The 22,743-nt window shown below is 42.8% G+C and overlaps 1 protein-coding gene across 6 annotated transcripts in view; it reads right to left on the reverse strand.

Moving 5' to 3' along the window:
- LOC146809182 (uncharacterized) overlaps positions 1 to 22,743 on the reverse strand; it is a 516,937-nt gene that overhangs the window by 34,330 nt on the left and 459,864 nt on the right. For 5 of the 6 annotated variants that reach the window (XM_085616005.1, XM_085616003.1, XM_085616000.1 and 2 more), the window contains one exon: positions 3,419 to 3,503. The exons of the other annotated variant lie outside the window; for it this stretch is intronic. In XM_085616005.1, the coding sequence (XP_085472131.1) occupies positions 3,419 to 3,503 (85 nt within the window). The remainder of the gene's footprint in view (positions 1 to 3,418; positions 3,504 to 22,743) is intronic. 6 annotated transcript variants of the gene reach the window in all.

Raw genomic sequence — 22,743 nt, forward strand, 5'->3', positions numbered from 1 at the left:
TAGGGGTTTACCTGCGACGTCCCCTGCCCCTGAATTTGAAAGTTTGACTGTACCGTGGAGGACCCTGGTATTGTTAATACTGCTGTCGCTATCTCTGTTATTACTGGTCTGATGCCCGTTGTAACCTCAATAGTCTCCCCCTGGCTTATCTTCTGTTCACCCTCACTTGCCCCAAATTGTTCTGGCAATCACCCACTGTGTCTCATTTGGTCTTCGGTTATGCCCTCTGATACATTGGCATATTGCCTTTACTCAGAACTTACTTTCTGACTTCCAGCAGGTCAATCCTCAGCCACTCCTACAGCCTAAAGCAGACGCCATCATTGTAAATTTATATTCAATGTATTTTTCAATGATGTATGCCTATTTTTATATATTGCTGCTGCTCAATGAGATGTACACTTTTATGATATTATCAAAAACCAAATAAAGTTTAATGATAATGATGTGCTGTACTTTGGACAGCTATATTTGGGATATTTACCTTCCCTATGACTACAATGTAAATGGAGTCTAAAGTTTACTTATGTTGTCTAAAGTGAAATGTCATATATGGGCTGTATTTACTATATACACCTGTATGACGAAAATATGTATTTAAGGAGCACAAGTGTGGTCAGGGTGAGCTATAGTTTAAATGTACTACAATGGTATATGGCAGGAAAAGATCCTTTGCTTTGGAAGACACAACTATTTTATATCAGATGTCATGTGCTAATACACAACAGTCTATAGACTGTGATAGTGAGCTCTCATAGAGAAAAAAAGCAGCAATTTTATTGTGTAGGTTTTACTAGACTCTTCGCTAAGGAAGCTTAGATTGGATTAAAATCAAATTTTTCCTTTGTCTGCTTTAGAAAATGCTTCAAAGGTATTTCCTGCTTGTTTTAAAAAAAGAAATATGATTTAATGGTGAAATCACATTTTAGATAACTCAAGCAGAAAAGTAACTTAATAAAAATACACTTTAGGCTTCCTGAATTCTAACTATCACCCATCACACCTTCAAAGTAGGAATACAGCTCATCTGGTGTGATAGTTAATCACCCTGGCTCAGATGAAAATAGCCTTCCTCAGAGCCCAGGAAGGGCCAATGGGTTTTAACTTGTGGCCACATAGCAGGGATTCGCTATCTGGGAGTGGACATAAAAAGTTGAAAGAACAAAAGACAGCTGGCGAACTACCTCTTTTGAAAGCTTCTCCTAATCAATCCCAGCACCCTTTCAGTCAGCAAGGCCCCAGTCATTTACAATCGAAGGGAAAACCAGTTTCACTCTGTCAGGTGGGATGAGAGCTCATCTAAATAGAGGAGTGGGTTAGACGTTGATGGCAGGTGTGCCTACTGCCAGTTGGGTTTTGCCATCTTGAAATAGGGGCCCCAGGATAATTTGGCAGTAAGCCAAAGAGAAAGCACTGCAAAAGGACATGCGAGAAAATAGTTAGGTTTGGTTAGTAAAATGTGCCCAATCACTGGCTAGTGCATGGGATATATTTGGTACGTCCACTGTCACCTCCTCAGAACATTCCTGGAAGACTCCCTCTTAAGAAGGCTCTGCTGAAAGAACACTACCAATTCTTACTGAGGGCATCATTAGTTTTTTGGTTCTCACAAAAAAAACTCCCACATTGGAGTTTGTTGTTGAGCTCTCTTTAGCTACAGCCTGCAGTCCTGCCCCGCTGGAAGAATCCAGGGTCCAAAAAAGTGACTGAGTACAGACATGGAAATCTTCACTGGCAAAAGTTTTTAGCTGATGAGGGACCTTTCTTGGGTGCAAAATTCAGATTTCTCCAGCTCGGAACTTTCCTGCAAAAAGTCAATGACTCCATTGGGGCCTCTCCTGATTGTTATCTGACCTCCTGGAGAACTTATTGGCCACAGACTTTTACCTTCTCACAGTGAAATTTTGGAGTTCAATTTCAGAAATTATGGGTCTGATTTAGATTTCAGTGGACAGCTCTGCCAGAGGGACAGAGTAAATGACTCCATTGCCCTGCAGCAGATGCCGCCAACCAAATTTAGAAATGTCCGCTAAGGTGGCAGTCATTAAACAAGCCCCTGGCAGGAACCACCATTATGGTGGATCCTGTCAATGCCTTTTAGCAGTTTGGTGCAGGGCTCTGCACACTGGACAGAGCCCTGCAACAAACTGTTTTCTGTTTTGCATTTTCAAAACAAAGTCCAGAAACAGGATTTTCTTTTTGAAAAGAAAAAAGAAAATGCTTCTTTTGGCATGGAATTCTTCTCCCATGGCAAGGGGAATGTTTAGCAATTTCCATTGCCAGGGTTTTCCAGGTAGTGATGGGCAGTTAAAAATGACCTCTAATTCCGGCCACCTTAATCAGGTGGGTGGAATTACATGTCTACTTCTGATGGTCCTTACTTAACAGCCCGAAACCGGTCCCAGGATGCTTGTTTCCTGTCCAGGGAAGACATGGCTTGCCAGTTCGGGCTGGACTGTTCCCATGAGGCACAGGGTCAAGAAATAGCTGTGTCCGAATTGGAGTGGTGAAGTGAGCTAGAGAACGATGATGGATTCAACCCAGATCTGTGACTGGGGGTGAGTGTCTGAAAAGTTCCAGTGCTCCAGCTATCATCTCCTTGTGTTTGCCTTACTTATCAGGGCCGTCGGAGCGGTTTACTCAAGATAGAGATAGAGTAGTCTCCACTGTGATTAAACCGATGGTTCCGTATTGAGCCGTCAGGCCATTATCTTGGCAGTAAAGATACCCTGTCACCCTTGAAGTGGAGCATCTATACCGCCAAGATGTAAATCGGCCCTAAGGTTTGAAGGTAAAACTTCCCTCCGGGTCAATCCTGGTCTCTTTAGACGAACTGCACACCATTAAAGTCAGCTTCAAATCTCACCCGGTCTACCGTAACCAGATGGCGCCTAAGGCTCTTTACTGTTCGTATAAATCTGAATTTTGAAGTTAATTTCGATGGTTCCCCTTACTAGATTTTTGTTATTTTTGTGTAAATTTTATTTATTAATGCAGAGAAATTTGTACGGCTATGTATAGAGTGACTAAGTGTTTGAAAAACAGTGAAATGGAATGTAATCCAGGGTGACTACCTATGGTTTTGACTATTTGCAATTGTTCCCTTCAACTTGTGTGTGTTTGGTTTGAGATGGTGGGCACCATCACTCATTTTATCAGAACTGAGACTGATTAGATATTAACCCAGCGCAACAGAGCAAAGTAGGAAGACAATGAAGGTGGAGGGAGAGAAAGATAGAAGAGATAAATGTAGGATGGTGGAAAATAGAAACTGAGGTGAAATGAAGACTAGGTAGCCTTGGTACTTGGAACCCCTAGCATTCAGAAGCATAGGCCATGAGCTCCTATGAATAATTGCAATTATTAATAAATTATGCACTGAAGGTGGTCATGGAAATTAAAAATGTGTAACACTTACCAGCCCCAAACAATGATGATTATAACAAAGATTATAACAATGATTACACCAACGATTACACCAAAGATTTGTCCTCCTGTCATTCCTACAAAAACAAAGTGAGTGATTTTGTTCAGTTTCTTCAGTATTCATGCCAACACATGCATAGTGTTGCATTGTATTAGAGCACAACATTGAAATGTCTATATCAGATTGTTATAACCTTTTATTATCCTAAATGCATATATATTAACAAGACAGCAATGTGTAATTTAACAGGCGTACATTCCTCCACCCCTTCCCATTAGTCATATGTTGAACGTTCCATTGAAGCTTGCTGTAGAATACTAAGGCATATGACAGTTGTGACAGTTAAGGAGAGTGGATGGCTGAATAAAGAAGACTCTTCACATATCTAGCCTTGTCTTCCATTCATTTTGAATTACAATACAGATGTATAAAGCATTCTTAGGGCGTGATTACAAGTATAGATGGAATTTATTACACATGATGAATAATCATACCAAGGATTATGTTATTTATTGAGTGCAAACAATACCACCTATTATGAGTTGTTCTGAAATAACACGTGGACTTTGGTCTTTAACGCACCAACATCTACATGATACAGTAAATACCATGTGGGTCCCCAACCCCCTAAATTTCGTCAGGTTTCACCTGCCAAAATGTAATCAAGGTTGAGTTATTTAACACCTCTGATAATTATCAGAGGTATTAAATACCTAAAAACTCATACTTCCAACCTGTGCATAAGTTAGGATTTGCATCCCAGTCATAATTAACCACCCTACTCATAATAAGGCCCTTAATCTTTATTTTAAAACGTTTGATTCTTTGTAAGCTTGGGTCTGTCTTGCTTATAAAGAACTGTGGTGCATGTTGCCTTCCTGTTAGCCATGCCCATTATTGTCCAATGCTTCACCCTGGAGCATTTGTTTCCTTACCTCCTCGTTCCACCTCTCCTGCGCACTGCTAATGCCTCAGTATTGTGGCCATAGTGGGGCTGGTTGCAGGACTTGAGAGAAGGCCAAAGCCACCTCCCAAATGATCAAATCTTAGAACATGTTGCAAAATTATGCAACAAGGATTCAACCTTTTAACATTGATTTTTATATATTTGACAGCATTTTCGTGCTTGCTCTACTTCTAGAGGCAGAAGGGAAAGCTAGATATATGGTCTAAAGAGATGTACAGTGATTTCCAAATGCTCAAGGAGAAATAACAAGAGAGTAGGCAGATATACCCATGTTTACAGATATAGGGTTTAAGCGCAGACAGAACACAGGTGGTGGAAGGGACTGTTCATGGAAGATTTTTAAGTTATTTACTGAAAGTCAATTGCTTCTGTGGTACCCAGAGATGAAGAGTGAAAGACATCCCAGAGACTGAGGGTGTTTTTTAGGTCGAGCATAGAGTCACAGCGTATGCGCTGCTTGCTTTGCGAGGCCTGCAGTATTCAGTATAGTGTGGAAGCTTCGTGGAAGCTCTGCCCACTCTCTGCCATTTTCATTGGCTTAGGTCCTAAATGCTGCCTTCCGATTGGTTTTAGGCTTGTTAGTCCCTCCTCATGACGCCCATGTCGTCATTTGTATCCGCCCATTGTTACTGGCCCCTTTACTCTGAACACTATTTTCTTCATTGTCTCCCCCCCCCCTCCCGCAGTCCATGACTTCTCGGCCTCCACCCCCGCCCTCCCCACTCCCGTTCATGCCTTCTTGCCCTCTTGCACTCCCTTTTCCAATGCAAAAGGTCTCGCGTAAATGCGAGTCCTATTGCATTGCAAATGCTTGTTTTAACCGGCGCGGCAAGACTAGGCTCTGCTTCACTGACTGCCGCTGCTGCCCTGCCTTACAGAAGGCACACGAGTGTGTACATTTGCATGTTGATATGTCTGAGAAAGAATACAACTCGGGTGCCATGTTTAACTTCCAGCTCAAATGAGTCCTACTAGACACCCTGGATCAGATACCATCCATGCGGCAGGTTTGAAACTGTTAGAAGAAAATCATACACATCGCAGCTTTTCTGTGTTCATTACAAGTGGCTCAAAAAATCCCAAAAGCCTGGACTGGTGTTTAAAAGAAATCGTACAGTATCACTGTTCTCCACTCTACCCCTAAACCCCATCACACTGTTCCCAAAAAGGGCAAGCACAGTGCTCACAGCGCTATGGTGGCACAGTGAGGAGTAATGCTACTCTGATACCGTCAGCACCAGAAATTGTTGTTTTCTGTAAGAGGCACCAGAAAGTGTTCTCCGTACCGGTGAACTCTGGGCCATTTCATAAAGAGTGTACATTTAGGAGTGTGTGATAAGGAGGCGCCGGGCCAGATCGCTTCCTATGTAGAGCAAAGGCCCAGAACATTGCTGGGTCTGGGTCACGGAACCTCCAATCCCAACCTCAGACAGAATAGCGAGGGCCCCCGAGAGTGTACTGGCATGGTAGGGAATTTATGGACCTCGGGTCGGAGATTGTCTAAGTAGGCCTTACAGGGGTTTGATGTAGCAGTACACGCCACACCCAAACAGGTATCAGCAGCAAGTTCTGAAGCCGCCCAGTCAGTCTGCCGGCTGAAAAAGAAAGGCCACTAAATCTTACGTCATAAAATCTTGCATCTTCAATGCAATGTAATCAGATGGGCATTCTCTGTAATTTATAAATATGTACATAAAATAATTAGGTTTACATTTGCACACATCAACTGAGGTTACACGGAGAGTGCACACAACTATGCACTGCACAAACATAGAAAACGTGTGCTATGATAGTACATTGACACATCCATAATTTGCGCATGGGATATTGAGGTTTGCAATTTATATTTTGCCAGTAAATTTCAACAATTGAATGTAAAGTTCTGTCGAATTTACACACAAAATAGTATAAGTGACAGTGCAAATAATCACGTCTTCCTGAAATCAACACATAACGAGGTTTACCCGTCAAGTGGTATACACAAAATAACGGGCTCACTTACGTAGTTTCTAGGTGTAATGACTCAATTTAATCTGTTGTGTCTTAGAATGTAGCCAGGCAACATGTCAACATTCCTTCCACTTCATAAAAGAATCCACCTTTATCTATCTTGCCTGGTTAAATATTATGAAAGTTAGGCAGAACAAGTTATGTTACAGTTCCCCAAATTGATGTTGTCAAGAGTGCCAGCACAATAGTCTGTTCCCAAATAATTCACCCAATGTCAACGTCAGTTAATATACTTTTTAATGATTGGTTAATAATTCCACAGAAAACTGAGGTCTGTTGGCAAGTATGATGCGCTGACCTTTACTTTTAGTGCACTGAGCTGAGTTTATTACGCATTTAAGGCAAATGTGTTTCTCTGAAAAAGCGCGAAAAAAATACCAGTGCAAGTACTCTGTAATATTATAGCACTTCAGCAGTCTTGGGGTATCAGTGATGTCCAAATGATGGTCTTAATTTAGGTTCAAGGGGGCAGATTTATGTTCCCTGGTGCATCCCTGCAAATTAGCATGGATGCGCCAGGGAAGATGCGTCACGCAAGTTTACCCTTGCGCCACAATAGATGCGCCGCATTTACAATGCAGCGCATCGTGGCGCAAGGATAAACAGTTGCGTGACGAATCTGATGGCTGAAGGGCGGCGCATTGCTGGAGTTGCGTCGCAAGCGCGACGCAGCTCCAGCAAGGCTCGGGGGTGCCCTATCGGTACAATGCTGCGTCAATCCTTACGCCTGCTTCAAGCAGGCGCAGGGATTTGACGCAGCATGGCCGGAAAAGTGACTGAGTGAAATCTTGTAGATTTCACTCCGCCACTTTTCGGAGGCGTTCCTGCACCGGAATGCCCCCCCCCTGTGAAGGTACGCCCACATGTGGCGCAAGCTTTACAACGTGACGCATCTCCCTAGATGCGTCACGTTGTAAATCTGCCGCTGCATGGCGCTGGCTTTGCGCCGCCGCTGCGTCACAAAAGTGACGCAACGGCAGCGCAAAAGTGACGCACAGGGCTTATAAATCTGCCCCAAGGTGCTTTTCAGAGATTCTGATTTGATTGACGGCAAATGTAAATATTTAGCTTCCAAAACAAGTGTCGCAGAGTGCTTGTCCAACGCTGTTGCAGCAAAACTGATTCTCACCTACAAAGTTTAATGAACGTTATGCGGCTAGAACAAAAATCCTGTGTTTATGCAGTAAAGGCCATATAAATTGTGTTTATGGATGTCAGCACCACAGACAAGACAGAAAAAAGGAGTATCATATCATCATCATAATATAACTTGCGTGCCACAACTATATGCAAAAATTGCGGAATGTCTGCAAAATGTAAGAAAAAATTGCCACAGTTTTAGGGACCGTGGAATGATTATGGCACTTTGAGAGCGCTGTCTGTATCACCAGACCATTAAGTATTTTCAGTTGAGGCCCATTGAAATGTTTGTTTCTAGAAAAGCCAGATCTTTATTTTTTTCTTTAATTCTCGGTGTTTGCATATTATATTTATTTCCATAGATCGATCCAGAGCTTCCAATTCTGTGTAACATACCTGGATCTTTAGTTGACAAACAACAGCACAAAATTCCACACCACACAATTCACTGCCACACAATACAACAGCACCCAACATAATTACACTCCACATAATACCACTCTTCTCAACATGATTTAGCTCCACATAATTCCACTCTATTCGATACCAAAAAATACACCCCACATAAAACCACACTATGCCACATAGCAACAATCCACATAAATATATTCCACACCATGCTAAATAATTACAATATTATGAACAATAGAGGGTTATGGCCCTAATCAGCAAGGCTATACTCAAACAACAACACGATTGCCAGTACTGATGTGCACTATATTAATTATTTTAGCCAATCACATATGACACTCATAGTGACTGAAAAAACAAATTGTTATTTTTTGTTTTATAAAAAGTTTGAATTCAATTTTATCAAAACTAGCGGCCACATTGCGGTGGATGAGAGACACGGGCAAAGCTCTTCAGAGCAATGGCTTTCCAGAATTAGACAAAAGATTGAAACGACATTCACTTTTAAAACAGGCACACGTGTGCCGGAGAGGCTGCAAAAAGTTTGAAGAACACATGCAAAGCGCCACCTCCACCACAAACAAGCGTGCTTTTGAAAACTTCCTTTGGGAAACCTCGTCCTACCTTTTGGAAAACGGCACAATTATCAGCTTAAAGTAAAAGTGGCACGGACATTTTTGTGCAAGATAACCCACATAAGCTCACCTGGTTCCAGGTCCTGAGGCGAACCCCGTCCAAGGTCCATTAGGGGTTCAAAACGCGTTGACCTGTTAAACCTGTCCAAACTAGCGAATTAGAGAACAGAATATCAGGCTAACCTCTCTCTCATTTCTCATTTGTTTCTAAAAAAATAATCTGAACCTTGATGGATATTAGCATCATGGGTGCCTGAATATTTTTCAGTTTGGCCAGTGCCGTGTATGGGGTTGTGCATTCCAGAAAATTCAAAAATTTAGGTTAAAAAATATTTTCCCAGCCACCTCTTCTGTGTGTCTTTTCTTTTTCTGTAAAACTTTTTTCTTTTGTGTTATTCTTTTATGTACCAAAAAAGTAGGGAACCTGAGCTTGCACATGCACTAATTTATTTTTTATTTTTACCCGTGAAATTAGATGTTTATTGTTGGATTATACATGTAAGTCAAGAGTAATGTTATATATGTGTTGATCTTTCTATGTGGTCTATGTGAAATTGTTCAATTGTTCATTGAATCACAAAATTAAGTGACTACGTTTTGATGAAATTGAATTCAAACTTTTTATAAAACAAAAAATAAAAATGTGTTTTTCAGTCACTATGAGCGTCACGTGTGATTGGCTAAAACAATTATTATAGTGGGCATCAGTACTGGCAATCATGTTGTTATTAGGGTAGGACATAATTACAATAAGCATAATTTCACTCAACGCCGCACAGTTCCATGCTACACAATTCTATTCCACACGCTTCCATTTCACACCACATAATTAGACACTAAACCACATAATTTAGCTCAAAAACACAATTGCACAACACACCACATACATCCAATCCACCCCACACAATTCCACATCATGTGACAAAGATCAACAGCACAGCACATAATTAAACTCCACTACATACCACTCCACAACACAAAATACCATTCCACATAATTTCTCTACATGACAAACAATCCCACTCCACATAATTCCAATACACACAATAACACAAAATTAAGATCCACATAATTCCTCGGCATATCATGCCACATAATTCCACTACACAAATCCACTCCACACCACACAGTTCAACAACTAACAAATCCGATCCAACCCACATACATTCACTACACTCCATAATACATGGGGAAAAGACATTGCCATTTACAACTCTTGCAAAAGCAAGACCTCTTGGCTTTGCCAATGCTTTTTTCTGGGATGCTCTAGCACTTGTTTCCATTGTACATATTCCTCAACACAAGCCAATATAAACCAAAGCTGCTTTAGTATACAGTTGCTGTAAAAAGTTGTAATACGGTATAGCATGCCCTTTGTTTCTACATGATCACTTCCCTGCAAACAAAAAAATAAGCAAAAAACATTGTCATTTACAACACCAATAGTTCTAACTTTCACAAATGCAACACTGATTGCATTGTAAATGCTTGTTTCTTTTTGCTAGAAATTCACTTTCAAAGGGGGGTAGGGTGTTGAGAGAATGGACTGAAAATATTGTTTTGGGTGGTAACTTGTTTTGTTTAGTGAGGTAGATGACTTTGTAGAAGATGCAGAGGGATTTGAACAGATGCATGTTGATGTCAGAAAGGGTAGGGCCATAACCACGGGGGGCGGGGTTGAGGGGATCAGTACAGCCTATATTTTTGTGTGTCTCTCTCAACAAAATGTTCAGTTTTGTGCCATATAGAATCGTCTCCATTAAACCGTCTTCAGGCAGGGCTCTAAGTAATCAGGCCTACTAGGGCATGAAATGCGTGAGCCAAGGTCTAAAGAGGGGAGGGGCTTATGGCGCAGCATTTCCAAGCTCTGTGAGGTCCGAAACAGAAAATTAAAGTTAAGGCTGAAGTTTCGAAATGTGTGTGTTTCCTTGCTCATCTTTCCATGTGATAAAGTCAACACCTTCTATAACAGACAAACTGCTACTTCCTCTGCCCATCTGCTGCTGGGCAAGGCAACAGTTTTCGTTTCCGTGTGTCCCTACCATGGTCACCATGGAGGATGGTCATGGTGTTGTTTCAAATGCAAGCAGCTGGGCATTCGATTTTCTGCCCATGCAGTCACCTTCCTTCAAAGCTGTCCGAGGCTGCCAGATGCACCAGCATAAGGATACTGAAACTTGTATGAATTCCTGAATGCCCTTCCTTAAGTTTGCACTTTTTTTTAAAAAAAGAAAGCTGGTGTCAGATTAATCTACTGTGTGGCCACAGTATATATATTTATCACAGTGTATCATTTAACTCCTGTGGGAATTATAGTCCTTTAATGACAAATGTGATTTAGAAAAATATACTAATCTAATGTAGATCTTGCACCAGCTGTAACCAGAAAACATGTGGTTCAAATTCTGCCTAGACTAAATAGTGTGACCTTAGTTAAATTATTGACCAGTTGCAACAGTGTCAACACTCCAGATGGTCATGCATCTAGTCCTGTATATAATGCACCCATCTGGACTTCAGATTTTCAGCATGTGCTGCTGCGTGCCTCCCTAGCTTGTGCCATCGAAAAGTGCATGTCCCTTTCACCTGTCACATAAGAGGCCCCTCAGTACTGCTCTGACCACCAACATCACTTGCGTAGTGAGACTTGTATAGGCCTCTGCCTTCCTTTAGCTTTGTAATTTTTTTTAAGGAAAGGCATCTTGCAAATGATTACTTTAACGTGTGATCAGCGCACTATTAACTCTTGGTAGGATTAAACAAAATCACTGTCCTTTTTGGGAAAGGCAAATTGGAGGAAATTATCAATCCAATAACTAAATAGCACCAGTGTAACCAAGACTTCTAGGGTAGAAATTCCTGCTTCTCACTTTTACCAAGTTGTGTGATTATAGATAAATCACTTTACTTCACTGTTCATCACTGTCCTTGATTATCACATGTAACAGCATCTTGAAGTTATTCAGATAGAACTGTCAGACTTAAGATGGTCAACTCCCAGATTGCTTGCCTACTCCACTCCAATTTTGCTGAATTTGTTTTTGCTAGCCTTAGGACTCTGTGCACTTTACCACTTTTAACCAGTGCTAAGCTGTATTCACTATCTTAACCATGCCAAAGTATGCATATATATGATTGGCTTTAATTTACTTGTGTATGTCCCTTGTAAATTGGTATACCATATACCCAGGGCCAGTGTGTTAAATACTATTGGTGAGCGTGCAGTATTTATTGTGCCGTCCACTTAAGTAACCCTTTAAAACAGAACTCAGGCCTGAAATTGCAGCCTGCATGCAATTTTTAACTGTCAATTCCACTTTGCAAAATAATCCTTTTGCCAAGCCTAAAACGACCTTTTTAATAAATGTAAGTCACCACTAGGGTAAGGCCAAACAGTTGGACGTATACATGTAAGCTTTACATGTGCTGGTAGTGAAATACACACAAATGTGTTTCTTACCACTGTGAGGCCTATCTCTCCCATAGGATAATATTGGGTTGCCTTATTAGATTTAATAAGGGATACATTTTGCATGGTAGCAGGTAGAAATGTCATGTGAAGTGTCTGAGAAATTGTGACTTAAAATCCTCTTTAATGGTAAAAACAGATCTTAAGACACAATTTTGAAAATGCAACTTTTAGAAAGTTGCCATTTTTTTCATCTTGACCATTTGGTACCTGCAGCCTGTTTCTGGTTCACCTGACTATGTATAGTTGACAGTTGGCCTTGGTGTATTCATCCCAGATTTTTAGAAAGTTTGCATTTTCTTGCCCTGGCCATTTGGTGCCTGCAGTCTGTTTCCTAGCTCGCATTATTATGTGTGGTTGGCAGATGGCCTTGATGTATCCATCCCAGAAAGCCAGACAATAGAGTGAATGAGTGTTGACAGGATGGGCCATCTCTAGCAGGATGGGAGGATGGAGCTGATACTAGCTCCAACTGCACTTTAAAGACACTGTCTCAGCACACATGCAGAACTTCACACTTGGCCTTTGTGACTTCAGACCCAGTGGAGCCCGGGCAGGGAGGCAGTAAAATCAGTTGGTGGGGGGGAAATCCTAATGTTTCTTCCACTTCAAAGCTAGCACCAGGTATAAAAATAGAGCGCTCAGACCCACTTTTCAGATCACTTCTGAACCTGCTTAAGGAATCTCAAAGCACTGCCTGTGGCCTGCTGGAACAGTCCGAGGACTAACTGCCTGCAACAAAAGGACAACCCTGCTGCCTGAATCCTGTCCTTTGCTCTCAGAGGGCTGCCCTGCTGCTATAGACCTACCTGTCTGCTTGCAGCCAGGACTACCGAAGTGTCTCCAAGGGCTAATTGGCAGGCCTCCTGATCAACGCCTCAGGAACATAAAGTGCTCTAAACATCTTGTACCTGCACCTGAATGCATCCTGAGTTCTGGCCCTTTGAGTGATATGCCTCCAGTCCTAGAACCCTGGAAGTCATACTAAAGGTGCCCAAATCCAAAACTTGGAAATATTTTCAGCCAAAAAGTGCACTGAGAACCAAGAGCAGATTGCGGTCTTCCTGCTCCCCCAGGTCCATCACTGCGTTCCTCTCTACAGCAACAGATCTGTTCATTGGCTCCACTTTGGATGGGTGTCTGGCCTTCTGGAGCCCTTGTCGAATACAGCATGCAGCTTTGTCCCTCCGAAGATTTTCAACTTCCATGAAGGAGACTGAGGCCCAATGTATAACTCTTCACCCTGAGTTCGTCCAGCAGCCTCCCGTCGACAACGTCTCCTCCTGGAACACCGCCAGCTGCTTTGCCCTGATGAACTTCACCTTCTGAGACATTTTTGTCTGAAATTTCCTTTAAACCCAAAGGTAAGCTTCAGCACAGTCAGGCATAACGTTCAACTTTGCCCCAGCCTCGAATTACTAGATGTCCGTGTTTGGCGCTTTGATAGTTTAGGTGGTATATCTTACTTAAAATTTTAAAAGTTCATAACTCCAGTGCTATTGATTGAATTTTTGTCATTTTGGTGTAAAATAACGTATTCAATTTTATTCCATTTCTCTTATTTAGTTTGAGATTTTTCTTGTATTGTATTTTCTCTTCATTACTGTTTGAGTGCTGCATAAATACTTTACACATTTCTCTCAGTTAAGCCTGGCTGCTTTTGTGCCAAGCCAGCAGTTGTTAGGAGCAGGCTAATTTTGAGACATTTGTGACTTTCCCTCACAGCGATTGAGGCTGTTGCTTGATAAGGGCTCACATCCCCTTAACCAATTACCTAATTTCTTATTTTGTTGATCTATCATAGAATGTAGACCATATGTAAAGGAGTGCTTAACATCTGAGTCGTTGCATCGTTGTACAGTGGTAACAGGTGGTGTGTAAAATAAACAGTTAATGAATGTTTCTATGTACATAATTAGAAGCCATCACTTTTAATGTGTGTCACTCAATGCAGTGATGTGATTTAATTGCTGCATTGAAGCCTTCTAAATGTAAAAAGAAAATTGCATTTTTAAGACTTTATGGAATTTTTACACATTTGTTGTATACTTTAAATAACACATTACACAACAAAATTGCTTTAGTACTCAGGTAAAAGCCAGACCCCTTGGCTTAGCTTGGCTCACCTGTCCCAAGCATACAATAATGTTGTTGCTAGATGGCAATACAATTTTACTTTTAGTGGCATAACTAAGATGTGCAGCATTGTCACAGTTAGATGATTACAATGTTTGTTGAACTAGAGGGATTGTATTGGTTATTTATATAGCATCTTCTATACCTATTGTGATACCTAAAGTACAGATGGTCCAGTTGCAATATTATTGTAGCGCCTCTTTTCCCTTGAGAGATCACTGACGAAGTATTTATATATGGCTTCAAAAAAGTTCAAAGTGCCAACCGCAATCAGAGCCTTGCAAGCTGAGGACAAAGGTAAGTTCGTCCCTGTGGTACAGTTACCTTCTAGCCTTTGGTAAAAGTAGGTGGTGGGCTGGTGCAAATAGAAGAGGCTTGACATCGTCAGGTTCTTTTTGTCAAGATTGAGCCCTGGCGAAACTGTTGGTTCATGCAGAAAACAAACAAGAGAATTTCAAATATTTCTGGCCTGTGGGTCTTTGGCATCAACCAGGTCTCCTTCAACAGTGAGGCCATTGATTCTGGGGTTGGGAACCAAGTAGGGTTGGTGTAGATTGTTTTCAGTCTCAAGAGGGGAATGTAGTGGGAGCTGTGATGCAGTTAGGCCCCCCGGCGATGCACTGTCGGTATCGACTGGCAGTTTGTCTCAGGTCCTTCATTGATTCTCCAGGCAAAAAGGCAGCGAGAAGTTTCTAGGTCCCCGTGTTATATGAAGGAGAGGTACACTCAGACACCTACCAAGGATTACAGGACCTAAGTAACAGCACTCGGGGTCAGAATTCACTCCATGGAGGCCACCAGCATGATCCAGAGCAGATCCATATAAAACTGGTCAGTTGAGCTCAACCAACTGACCACTGGGGTCCACATGTTTGATCTGATAAGCAAGGAGCAAATTAGTTGGAGCAGGTTTAGCCATTGGCATGCTCCTCACACATCTTAACAGCAGGTGCAGTCCTCATTTTGCCTTCCACAGGTCCAGTAGTGTTCTGAAGAGAGTTGCTCAGGAGTGCTACATGTTTGCCTGGTCCTAGCCCGTGGTTGGGGATGACTCCTGGCTCCTCCTTACCCAATAAGAAAAAAAGTTCCTAGGGTAGCTCTTACAGCAGTTTTTTGTTGTTGTGCCCTTCTGTGAACCATCCCACAGAGCTTCTCGCTACCTAAATCCAGCATGGCATATTCTTCCCTGTACTAAGCTCCTATGCCCACCCAAGAGGTATGGGAAATGAGTAACCCCTCCTATGTGGTCACTCAAAACCAGTTCTGGGGACAGCTCCTCTCCCACTGAAATTGGTGCCTGGCTAGCTAGTGGGAAAAAGAAGGGACGGGTGTAAAGTGACTTTTTAAAAGTACCTTTCATACAACCTATTACAAACTAGGATTGTAATACATATGTTGAAACGTCCAAGAATTAATCTTTTAGCTGGTTCCTTGTGGAAGATAAACTTATTAAGTTCAATTTGTAGCTCAGAGCTCTCCAATGGACCAGCTAACCATGCAAGAGTGAAAATAGCTTTTAGGGCCTGGTCACTTTAGGGGAATGTTAATTCTTTAGCATTTTAAATGTCCTAGTTGTATATATCAGGCACCCTGACTTATGGGCATTTAAGGCCTACTCAGTGGTAACTTATTGACATTTTAAAGGAGAGTTTAGGCATGCTGAAAGGGGTCATTTTCACAGGTTGAATTTGCAGTTTTAAAACTGCACAGACAAGCTACATTGGTAGGGATGCAGTCATGTTTTGCACTGTCACTCCTCATTGTGAGCTGCAATCCACTGGTGACATTTAATGTATAGGCCTTGGGTTAACTTTGTACCAGACACTAGGGATTTACAGGTAAATTAAATATGCTAATTAGGATTATAGTCAATTTTGACCTTTTTAGGGGTAAGAGCACATATACTGGGGCCTGGTTAAGAGTGTGCCGGTGCAAAGTCAAAACAATCACCAGCGCCAGTTTCAAAAGATGAAGGTAATCATGTGAAAGTAGGTATTTACCTACAGTAGATTCTAAGCCAACAGGTTTAACTTTTTTGTGGTGCATACACAAAAATAAGCCACACATTAATTGACATAGATGGTACATGTATGTAAATATACAGATGTGATAAAACACCTACAGCATATAGATCAGCAGATATCCACTCACTCACATATATAGGCCTACAGACACCAGTTCAGTGACAGAATACCAAAACCATAAATATCATGAAAACAAAATATTGATCACAAAAATATAGTTTTTCTATACATATAATGATAATTACTGAAATATAGAAAAAAAATAGTAACTATATGAATTTCTAAGGTTTTTTAAATGCTAATTTCTAACTATGCCTACGTAGGTAGGATATGTACAGAAAGAGGAAGAAAAGTGCAGAAAGAAGCAAGGGAAGTACAGAAAGATGCAAGAGAGACACAGAAAAAGGAAGAAGGGTGCAGGAAGAATCAAGAAAAATGCAGAAAGAGTCAACCAAAGTCCAGAAAGAGGAAGAAAGGTGCAGAAAGAACCAAGTAAGTACAGAAAGAAGCAACAGAGGGGCAGAAAGAGGCCTACTTTGACTGTACCTTTCCACAGACTCATACAAAGTAGCCTAATCACTAATCCTTCCCCCGAGATATCTTAAACCTCACTTTTCTCTTGAAGGTTCACTATTCATCAACTGTTCAGAATGTTGTACCTACCAAATGTAAAACAGCAATCCTAATCATATCACTGTTGTAAGTCTCACCAAGTTTGTCAAGGTATGCATGTGTGTATCTGACACGCTACATAAAAACAAACATACAAATACTTAAATACCTGTGTTTCAAACGGAATACTTTGTAAATTTGTATACAAAAAGGTATATGCATTTATTTCTGCTCATAATACAGGGCACAAGGGTATTCAATAGTATATTTGAGGGGCTCTAAAACACCTATATACATAAGACATGACTGCCTGTGCAAACGAATGACAGAGCAGAACTGAGTATATTTGACCACCTACAGGAGAAGCTACCTGCATTTTAAGCTTCCATATTCAGATGCATAACACATGAAAGAATACATGTACAAGTAGACATATACCTCAGTCACAAGGACATGCAGACCTTTAAACTTGACAGTTTGCACTTCCCATTTGAGTACAGAAAAAAGTGAGGGAAGTTCAGAAAGAAGCAAGAGAAGTGCAGAATAAACAGAAGAGATGCAGAAAGAGTAGCAAATGTGCAGAAAGAGGCAATACAAGTACTCAAAGAGACAAGAGAGGAGTAGAAAGAGGCAAGAAAGGTACAGAATGAGGCAAGAGAAGTACAGAAAGAGGGTAGGGGGTACATAAAGAGGCAAAAGGGGTGCAGAAAGAAGCAAGAGAAGTGAAAGAAGCAAGAGAAGTGCAGAAAGAAGAAAGAGAAATGCTTAAAGAGGCAAGAGAGGTGCAGAGAGAAGCAATAGAAGTGCAGAAAGGAGCATCAGAGTTGAAGAGAGGCAAGAGGGTTGCAGAAAGAGGCACGAGAAGTGCAGAAAGAACCAAGAAAAATGTAGAAGGAGGCAAGAGAAGTGCAGAAAGAAGAAACAGAGTAGCAGAAAGAGGAAATAAAAATACTGAAAGAGGCAACAGAAAGAGGCAAGTGAGAGGGGCAGAGAGAGGCAAGCGAGTTGCAGAAACAGGCAAGAGGGTTACAGAAAGAAGATAGAGAAGTGCAGAAATTACCAACAGAGGTGCTGAAAGAGACAAGAGAGGTGTAGAAAGAGGCAAGAGGGGCACATAAAGAAGCAATAGAGGTATAGAAAAAAGCAAAAGAATGAAGAAAGAAGCAACAGAGGTGCAGAAAGAGACCAGAGGGGTTCAGAAAGAGACAAGAGAAGTGCAGAACGAAGCAACAGAAATGCAGAAAGAGGCATGAGAAGTGCAGAAAGAAGCAACAGAGGTAAAGAAGGAGGCAAGAGAACCACAGAAAGAGGCAAGAGAGTTTCAGAAAGAGGCAAGAGAGTTTCAGAAACAGGCAAGGGATGTGCAGAAAGAACCAACAGAGGTGCAGAAAGATACAAGAGGGGTACAGGAAGAAGCAGTGGGGAAGAAATTGGCAAGAGAACTGCAGAAAGGGGAAGGAGAGGTGCAGAAAGAGGCAAAACAATTGTATAAAGAGAGAGGGAAGAAGGAGGCAGAAAGAGGCAAGAGGCTACAGAAAGAAGCAAGAAAGGTGTAGAAAAAGCAAAAGAAGTACAAAAAGAAGCCAGAGAGGTTCAGAAAGAGGCAAGAGAATTGCAAAAAGACGCAAGAGAACTGCAGAAAGAGGCAATAGAAATGCAGAAACAGGCAAGAGATGGTCAGAAATAGGGAACAGTGGTGTAGGCAGAGGCAAGAGGTGTGTAGAAAGAGGGAAGAGGGGTTCAGAAAGAGGCAAGAGGGTGCAGAAAGTAGCAAGAGAGGTACAGAAAGAAGCAAGAGAAGTACAGAAAGAGGGAAGAGGGGTGAAGAAAGAGGTAAAAGGGGTGCAGAAAGAAGCAAGAAAGTTGCAGAAAGAAGCAAGAAAAGTGCAGAAAGAAGCAACACAGATACAGAACGAGGCAAGAGGGGTGCAGAAAGAGGCAAGAGGAGTGGACAAAGAAGCAACAGGAATGTTGAAAGAGGAAAGAAAAGTACACAAAGAAGCAAAAGAAATGCAGGAAGAGACAAAAGAAAGTGCAGAAACAGGCAAGAGAGGTGCTGAAAGAGGGAAGAGGGTGTAGGAGAGTAGGATCTGCTTCACATGTTTACCCCCACTTTTTGCTTGTGTTTCACTGTTTTTCGACTTCAGTCTGGCTGGGACCCTGCTATTCAGAGCCCCAGCCTAGCTGTTTCCTCTTTAAATTGATTGCATGTACTTAAGGCACACTCCAGATTGGATTCTGGTGTATCCTTGTGAGTCCCTAGTATATGGTATACTATGTACCCAGGGCATAGGTACCCCAGGTGCCTACCAGGGGCTGACGCATGTATTGTGCCACCCCTGGAAAGCCATCCAAAATGACACCACAGGTCTGCTACTGCAGCCTGGGTAAGGTGGTGCATGCACCCCTTACTGAGGTATAGGTTCACTATACCTCACCTATAACTGCACATAGTAACCTATCAGTCACCCCTATGGCAGGCCTTATCAATCCTGAAGGCTGGTTGTTTGGATATATGTGAGAGGGTGCCCAGGCATGAGCTGAGCCCCTCTTCAGCCTTCAGAATCTCTTCTCCAGGGTTGTCAGTGGTGCAGCCTGACCATATACTCTTAAGTGCATTATATCTAAAATGGTTAATGCTAACTTTGGACTGACTGCACGGAAACATGTCGTGTTTGGTGTCAAACACCTTGGAATCATACCCCACATCAATCCCTGATGTGAGAATATGATCCCACCCTTCTAGAGAGAGAGACATGGCAGTACTGGTATACCCGGTAGAAATCTAATAGAGCCCTGGCATCACCAAATGGATGCTGCAGCCACAGTCTGGCCTCCTGCTGCTGACTGAAACTCCGGCAGGGGAGTTCTGGACAATAGGTTTCCTGTCACAGGGAGGTGTAACCACCTCCCAGACAGGCTTAAGTGTATTGGGGCTGTATTGACACTGCAGCACTCAACATCCTTTGTGGGACAGCTCGAATCCAGCTCCTGGTTGTCCTTGACACCTCCTGGTCCTCATTGCTGAAGAGTCAAGCTTCACCTCTTTCACCTGAAATCACCCGACATCGGTGGGCATCTGCTTATCGCCTTCCTGGTCACTGGCTAGTGACTCAGACTCTGTCCCCTCTGCTTTCAGGTTCTTCTCGACTTCGATCCAGGCTTGGATCTCTTCGGACACTTCGCATCTTCACGGCAGCAGCACTTCTTTGCCAGCTCCTATTGAAATCGACGACGCGACCCGACACCAAAAGACACCTATGCACCTGGCTTCCCTGGGTGAGGTAACACGAGTACTCCGGTGCTCCCGTGGGTGTTAGCCCTGGAACTTCCTAAGTCCCAAAGGGTTTGGTCCTAACTCAATTCTAAGTGCCCCTAATCTTTAAAAATCTAACCACGACTTTCCCCATAGAAGCTAACGGAAGCTTGTGGCTGTGTTCTCACACTGTACACGGCCCCCGTGGGTCCCCTGTGTCAGTACCTTGGGTGGTTCCTTGGGGTCCCAGTGATTCTACAGGCTCTGGCAAATTGCTTCGTTTGCCAGCATCTGCCAGTCAATTAGCTCTTTAGAGCCAGGAAAAAGATGGGACTAGTGTCCCATGGTGGCAGCAACATCCCTAGAGATAGGGAGAGGTCTTATGACCATAGAAACCTGAATAAGATTGTCCCTCCCTACCAGAGTGGGGATGACATCCACAAATGGATAACTGCACTGGAAAGGGCCTGTAAAGTTCAAAGGGTCCCCCAGGAGCAGTGGGCAGCAATCTTATGGCTCTCCTATACAGACAAAGGTAGAGATAAGCTCCTCACTGTTAGAGAGGAGGAGGCAGATGAGTACAACAGTCTGAAGAGTGTCTTAATTGATGGGTTTGGCCTAACCACTGAGCAATACAGGTTAAAGTTCAGGGATACCCAAAAGGCACAGAATCAAGACTGGGTAGACTTTGTAGATTGTGCTACTAAGACTCTGGAAGGTTGGTTGCTTGGCAGCAAAGTGTATGACTATCAAGGATTGTACAGTTTAATTATGATGGAGCAGATCCCTAATAATTGTCAGAATCAGCTGTTGCACCAGTACCTGGTAGACTCAGATCTGACCTCTCCCCAAGAATTGGGAAAGAAGGCAGACAAGTGGGTCAGAACCAGGGTGAGGCAGAAGGTACAGAACCAAGGTGGTGTACCCAAGAAGCAAGATCCTAAAAACTCTGACAAGGGTGGGGAGAAGAGTAAAGACCAGAAATCTTCACAAGGCCCCCAAAAATCTTCTTCAGGTGGGGATTCACAGTCTAACAAGGGAAAAGGCCTAAAGAAACCATGGTGCAAAATCTGTAAACAGAAAACTCACTGGACCAGTGACTGCACCAAGTCCAAAGAATCTACTCCAGCCACCTTTGCCCCTAAGGCAACTGTCCCCCCTAGTACAGCTACAATTGGTGTGTGAGAAGTTGGCCTGATATATGATGTTCACTAGTTATAGTGGGCACCTTGTATCAGTCCAAATAACCCCTTATGGTGGTGATAGGTTAAAGACAACCTTTATTGAAAGCTATCCTAGTGTTAGCTATGGAGAGCATCCTTCAGGCTTGAAGGAATGTAAAGCAGCTTATTTTACCAGTCTATAATCCCTTGAAAGATCAAATGAAAAAACAACCACACCAGGTATATATTTAAAATATATGTATTTAAGATAAAACACACCCCTCTAGTCTCTTTATGAGGCTAGAGTTCGAAGTACTTAAGTGGCAAGTCAGTATTCAACAGTAAAAGCACAAATACACGTTTTGGCCCTGGGGGCATACCAAACCATATACCAATAAAGTGGTATAAGAACCATGACTGAACTAGACACAAGGCCTAGAGCCTGTAGAAGTGCTTGGACCACAAGGAACCACCCAAGGTAGAGACACAAGGGACCCACGGGGAATGCGTGCAGTGTGAGAACACAGCCGTGAATCACTGTTAACTTCTATGGGAAAAGTCGCGGTTGGAAATTAAGAGTTTAAGGACACTTAGAGGATGACTACGAGCTAACCCTTTTGGACTTAGAGGTGTCTAGGGCCAACACCCACAGGAGCACCGGAGTACTCGAGTTACCTCACCCAGGGAAGCCGGGTGCATAGGTATCTTTTGGTGTCCGGTCGTTCCGCTGTTTTCAATGGAAGGTGCTCAAGAAGGGCTGCAGCCATGAAGCGTAGAAGTGTCCGGAGAGATCCAAGCCTGGATCTAGGATGGAAGGAGCCTGAAAGCAGAGGGGACAGATTTTGGGTCACTTACCATTGACCATGGGCACGATAGTCCAATGCCCACAGATGTCGGGTGCTTCAGGTGAGTTGACTGGTGCCTTCACTCTTCAGCCACGAGGTCCAGGAGGCATTGATGATGACCCAGAGCTGGATTCCAGTGGTACCACAAAGTCTGTCTAGTGCTGCGGTGTCAGCGACCAGATTGGTCCCAACAAGCCTTGGCAACGGCAAGTCACTTGGAAACAGAGAAAGGATGTTGGTGCAGACCAGCAAGGTCTGGGGGACTCACCCAGCGAGGGTAAGTTGGGGCACATCTGGAGCAACCAGGAAAGCCCAATCAGAAGAGGAGTCACCTTCATAGGAACCCACTAGCCAACGTGCTAGTGATCGCGAAGGAGCCTCAAGCAGTCGCACTGTAAACTAGCCCACGGGTCACTCGTAGAGTGGTGGCCAGAAATCTTAGGTGCAGGAGGTGCTCAACGCAGGGGCTACGCGGAGCCCAAAGCACAACTTCAAGGAAGACCAGGAAGATGATGGATCAGCAAAAAATCATGGTGTTCAGGGGTCACGGTTCCACATCACCCACAATAGCCATGGGCCTCAGCTTTGCTGTGGACTCAGGGTAGCCTCGGGAAAGTCTGGAAATCCACCTCTGGGGATGCAGAGACT

This window comes from Triturus cristatus, chromosome 7, assembly GCF_964204655.1.
Source record: "Triturus cristatus chromosome 7, aTriCri1.1, whole genome shotgun sequence".
NCBI classification, from domain to species: Eukaryota; Metazoa; Chordata; class Amphibia; order Caudata; family Salamandridae; genus Triturus; species Triturus cristatus.